This window comes from Acomys russatus, chromosome 8 (genome assembly GCF_903995435.1).
Source record: "Acomys russatus chromosome 8, mAcoRus1.1, whole genome shotgun sequence".
In the NCBI taxonomy this organism is placed as follows: domain Eukaryota; kingdom Metazoa; phylum Chordata; class Mammalia; order Rodentia; family Muridae; genus Acomys; species Acomys russatus.
In genome coordinates, this window is record NC_067144.1 from 4,562,538 (window position 1) to 4,568,537 (window position 6,000).

Below are 6,000 nucleotides of genomic sequence, written 5' to 3' on the forward strand. Positions count from 1 at the left end.
AGAGAGAGAGTGTGTGTGTGTGTGTGTATGTGTTGTGTGTGTGTGTCTGTCTGTGTGTGTTTGTGTGTATTGTGATGGGGATGATATCATCAATTTCCTGAAATTTATATGTTTGTCATTTATAGAAAAATTATTAATTTTGTGTTTATTTTGAATCATTTCTCTTTGCTGAAATTATATATTGTGGGTTCCCTTCTCCAAGAGGCTAGGCTGATAATCTTGTCACTGAGCTTTTTTCAGCCTTCTGGAGGCTATCTGAAGAAGGCTCTGTCCTGAGAACCTGTCACAAAGAAGGCCCTCTGGTCAGCCCTCAGCCTGGGCTGAGACAATGTGAATCCATGTCCTTTCCAGTGGGTGAAGGGGGCCTCTGACTTGTGAAAATCTAGATAACTGACTGTACTTCATTAAAATAAAAACAGTCAAGAGTTGAAGAGCTAGATTTTAATTCACTAAGCTTAATGATAAAAAATGACAAGAAGAGGAAGCTACAGAGGGAGAAATGTGGAGTGCCCTCACCAATGCCCCAACATTTGGGGTTTTAAGCCAAGGGTACCTGAATAGCAGGAGATGCTCCCAGGACACTTCCTGAGGCTTGTCTCTAGGCCATGTTTGATATGTTTTTCTTAAAAGAGCCAGCTTTAGATACCTTTTGGTTTAGTGTTTGCTTTTGAAGTGTCCCTACAAGTAATTAGCCTTTTAACACATTTGGGGCCTGATGGGTTGTTTTTTAGTATGGAGTATGCTCACCTATGTTTGAGCATGAAGCTTACCAGGAGGGAGCATCTCCTTAGCCTACAGACAAGGGCCTACAATATATGGGCTCCAAACATTTTGTACAGTGTTTAGGGTTCCTTATGTAAAGAATGCTCATCTGAGAATAAAGATAATTTTACATCTTTTTCTATTTATAACCCTTTTATTGTATTCTCTTGACTTACTGCTTTAGGTAAGACTTTGAGCACTAAATTGAACAATAGTGTAGGGTAGCTATCCTTTCTTATATTTATTATTGGTGGAAATTTTGATGGGTTTCTCCATGAGAATTTTTTAATGTTTTATACTCTTTTTCTCTACAGCTCCTCTATACCTTTTTAAATTTTGTACTGTTGAGCTTGCTTAACACCTAGGATGGCTAGCAAAATTAACCACACGTGAAAATTATTTAACTACTAGGAGGATATGAGTACATTAGGATGAAGGAGTCCATGCCATTAAATAGTTATAATGATGTAATGAATTGAATAAAAATGCATCTTGGCCACAGAATGAGAGAAAATCTTTGCCAGCTGTACACATCAAAAGAATAGTTTCTAGAATATTTTTGAAAAGTAAATTAAACACAAAGAAAATAAGTAAGCGTATTAAAAATGAGATAGTATATGAACAGAAAGGTATCAAAAGTGGTTAATAAATGCTTTATAAAAAGGTATCAAAAGTGGTTATTAAAAGCTTTATAAAAAGTTTTCGACCTTCATAACCATCAGGGAAATGAAAAGTAGAACCATCTTTAGATTTCATCTCACCTTAGTCACAATGTCGATCATCAGAAAGCCAAGGACAGTTAATGATGGCATGGAGGAGGGGAAAGAGAAAACTCTCAAGCAGTATTAGTGGGAGGGCAATGTCTTTCTACTGACAAAGAGCTAATAAAAATGAGATACGTGAATAGATCCAAGATAGCAGTGTGGTGTTTTCATGGTATCTGAACAGCAGGACATCACTGAGAGCACAACAACCAGCATGACCTGCTGTGGAACCCAAACCCCCAATGTATGTGTCTCCCAGGTGAGATGAGAGCTCATGTTGTAGGGAAATCTTGGGTGTAACCTCAGGTCACCTGGGTAAACCCAGAAAATTTCTCAGGCTCCCACAAGAGTGGCCTCAGCCTAAGGCTACACATCTGCTCCCACCACTTGTGGTACTGGTGTTGCATGGCTCCAACTTTGAGGCACATATTCTCACTGCCACACAGAAGATAACTTCTCCTACTGCAGCTCTCAGCCCCAACCTTGGACCTTCCCATGGAATTGATACCATGGGTGTGAGGCTCCAACTTCAGGTGTTCACTTTCACAGTCATGGAGCTTGTGGCACCAACCACGTACCTTAATGTGGAGTGGATATCTTCTAGGATGGGTGCATACAGGTCCAACCTCAGGTGCCCACTTTCACCAACCTGCGGCAAATACATTCTGCAGCTTGAGGCCCCACCCTCAGACCTTCCCATGGAGTGGATACCTTCTGGTGCCAGGGTGCATCTCTAACCTAAGCTCAGGCTTCCTGATTCAGTGAGCAGTGTTTGAGCACAGTGCTTGAGCACAGTCTCTGGGCAACTAGACCTCATTAATATTGAAACAAGAAATGCAGTAGTGGGGAAGCCTACTCTAGGACTTCCCTTGGCAAGAGCAGGTTCCTTGGGCTACTGAAGAGCCCAATGGTAACCTAGAACACACATCTGAGGAGGCAAGATCGTACATCTTAGGCAAGTCTTGAGAACCACCCACAGTCCCACCAAGTTTACTACATGCATTGTCGTTTGTTGGTGCAGCATTTTTGCAGGCCCCTAGGTCTAGATCTGTCATCCTTGATGATGTCCTTGTTTGGCTATTGAACCCTCTGTGTCCTTCCATCCCCTCATTCTTCCAAACCACTCTAGGCACTGCACCATTGACTTGTAATCCTTCTTCATCTATGCCTATAATTCAAAGTTTTGGAATTTGGTTTCCCAAATTTCATGAATTTTCATTTCCTTTTTAAAAAATTGTTCATATGCCTTGCTTATGTAGACTAGATTTTCTACTTTGTCTTAGAATCCCGATAGTCTCTCTTCTTCTTGACTCATTCTACTTTAGTGCTACTTTTTTATTTTTCCCACTGGAATTATCATCTTTCAAATTCCATCCTCAGTTCAGCTGGAATCCTGTTCAATGTTTCTGTTTATTACATCTGGTGTTATATTTAATTTCCATCAAACTTCTGTATGTGTTTTCATTGGCATTACTCTAGTGTTTATTCTCCTTTAAGTATTTCTCCTTAACTGATCTATTTCTTTGTCTATTCTTCAAATTCTATAAATTTTTGATGAAGCTTATAACATAGAGAGGGAGTGTCAGGGAAAGCCAGGATCCATTGTATCAAACATGATGGCCTGATTGCAGGGCTCATGCAGCAAATTTCAGAAAATAGTAAACTTGCCTCCTGCAGAAGCTATGCTTCTCCACAACCTTTGGAAATTTTTCTGGCAGTGAAGGCTAACATATTGTAAGTGGATTTATGAACACATCTATTCTGGTTTCATTCATTGTAGTATTCATATATGAGGAAATAAAACAACTTGGAAAAGAAAGAGCATGCTTTATTTACAGTTCTGGATTAAAGAGCATTAGTGCAGGGAAATCATAGCAAAGAGAGCTTCAGACATCTGGTCACATCACCCACAGTCAAGAACCAAGAGAGGGAAATATGTATATGAACACTTACTGGTGTGATTACTTGCACACTGCTTGACTTCAAGATTATACAGTTCAGGATGCTTTGCCAAAAACATGGTGCCACCCACAGTCTTCTTCCCACATCATTTAGAACATTGCTCAGGCCATCCCAAAGTCAATAAACTGTATATGGACACTCTTATTTTGCAATTCTATGATGTATCAAGTTTTCAACTAAAGCTTGTCATAACATCACTATCATAAAATGTATTGAAATAAATCATTTTATAGCATCAGAGAATAGTTTTTATGACTTTCTCTAGAGTAAGAGAGAACAAGCCCTCTGAGCCCAGAGAGATGTAGTCATATGGTAAGAAGCAACAGTTAAAAGGTTGTACCAGGGGTTTATGGTCTACTTCCCCATCTGTATGTACCACTGTGGGAATAGTTGCTGAACCACAGAGTACAGTAATACTCTGCCTCATCCTCAGGCTGTGCCCCTGTGATGGTGAGGGCAGCCTTGTCTCCAATAAGGGAGCCTGAGAATCTGGCAGGAATCCCAGGGACTCGATTGCTGGTGCTACTTATGACACCCTTGTGTACCTGGTAAGGTTTTTCTTGGACCCAGCTGGCATAGTTACTGGTTGTAACAGCCCCAGTACTTGAGCCACAGGTGAGTGTGACCGTCCCTCCAGGAGATGTGGTGAGTGAAGTTTCCTGAGTCACAACTGCTTGGGAAAAGGCTCCTGCAAACAGGTGAAAAATGAAGTAGTCAGTCACAAAGCAGAGGCAAGATGTGCAATGTTGTATATGCACTGCATCCCAGAAAGGCCCCCTGACCTGTGCAGTGAGCCAGGAGTGTGAACAAAAGAGACATCCAGGCCATGACTCACAGTCCAGCTATGATCCTTTCAAGAGAGTACCAGACAATGAGGAGGGCTTACTATAACTCCTAACATAGGCAGGAAGAGGGGTGTTAATGCAAATGAGCTGCTCTTTAGGCTTCTTATAAGCTGTTATGTGAAAGCTACTCAGTTGACACAAGTTACTGATTACATTTTAATAAGAACAAAGGTCAGAAACATTATTATTTAACTGTCCCTGCTTTTCCAGAACCATTCACATATACTGCCAATGTCTGAGGAAGACATCAGGAATAATAATCATGTTCCTCCATGTCTTGCCTTACAGCATTGCAATATGCTGACCAGTGTATAGGTTGAATAAGGAAAAAGAAAGTAAGTAATTATAAGAGCTCAAAGTGAGTAGGTTAATGATGGAAAAGTGACTTATACTTTGGTTCTTTATCATACTTGTTATTTCATGGAAGAAGAGAGATGTGTTTAGTAGAGTGGGTCTTAATCTGCAAAATCAAGTCATCATGAAGCCTTATAATGGGAGCACCCATCTGAATTGAGAAATAGAGTGACAAGAGGATACAGTGGCAAGGCTACAAAGCAAATGGTCTTTGATGCCCTACTGGAGTTTGCACACATTTTAAAGCAGTTCATTTTAGATTTAGCACAACTTTATGAAATGGGTTATCATTCTGCTCCAGTCTACTCATGGATAAACATATGAAAATATTAATACATTGTATAATTATTGATGGTTCATATAAGTCTAATGTGTGTAAACTAATACATAAATCATAGTACAGCACACAAAGATGCCCTGCACATACTAGAAATGATCAAGTGCATATATACATAAACATAACTGGGCTTTGAAATGACATTGTCAGGTATTTGGTAATTGTTTTTAGTGAGTTTTTGTCAAGTTGCGATGCAATTTAGAGTACAAAAGAAAGATATAACTGGATCCAAGTTTTGTAAGATTAGTAAATTAGTAGGGGGAAATGTAGTGTAATAGAACCTAACTCTCCATTTTGTTAAGTTATACCTATGTATATATGTACGTTGTATGTATGTATGTTAGTATATTCAAAATTAACACATTTATAAAAATTATGTGTGCACTTGCACAACTTTTTCTTCAACATGGACATACATTTTATAAAAATTTCTGATAAGTAAACATGTTTTAAATATGTAACAATAATGTATTTCTAAAATGCTATTAACACAATTACTATATTAGAACTTTTGTAAGAAGATTGCTATAGAAATACAATTTTTTAAATTAATTTATTCTTGTTACATCTCAATGGTTATCCCATCCCTTGTATCCTCCCATTCTTCCCTCCCTCCCATTTTCCCATTATTCCCCTCAACTATGACTGTTCCTGAGGGGGATTACCTCCCCCTGTATATGCTCATAGGGTATCAAGTCTCTTCTTGGTAACCTGCTGTCCTTCCTCTGAGTGCCACCAGGTCTCCATCTGACAAAGGTCTAATATCCAAAATATATAAAGAACTCAAGAAATTAAACACCACAAAACCAAATAACCCAACTGAGAAATGGGGCTTGGAACTAAACAGAATTCTCAACAGAGGAATATCAAATGGCTGAGAAACACTTAAAGAAATGCTCAACCTCCTTTGTCATCAGGGAAATGCAAATCAAAACAACTCTGAGATTCCATCTTACACCCATCAGAATGGCTAAGA

The 6,000-nt window shown here is 39.1% G+C and overlaps 1 protein-coding gene across 1 annotated transcript in view; it reads right to left on the bottom strand.

Annotated features, from left to right (window-relative positions):
• LOC127193223 (immunoglobulin kappa light chain-like) overlaps positions 1–4,319 on the bottom strand; it is a 32,596-nt gene extending 28,277 nt beyond the window's left edge. The window contains exons 1-3 of the mRNA XM_051150526.1: positions 4,271–4,319; positions 3,888–4,176; positions 2,101–2,104 (exon numbers count right to left, since the gene is read on the bottom strand). Coding sequence (XP_051006483.1) covers positions 2,101–2,104; positions 3,888–4,176; positions 4,271–4,316 — 339 coding nt within the window. The 5' untranslated portion in view covers positions 4,317–4,319. The remainder of the gene's footprint in view (positions 1–2,100; positions 2,105–3,887; positions 4,177–4,270) is intronic.
• Positions 4,320–6,000: the final 1,681 nt, after the last annotated feature.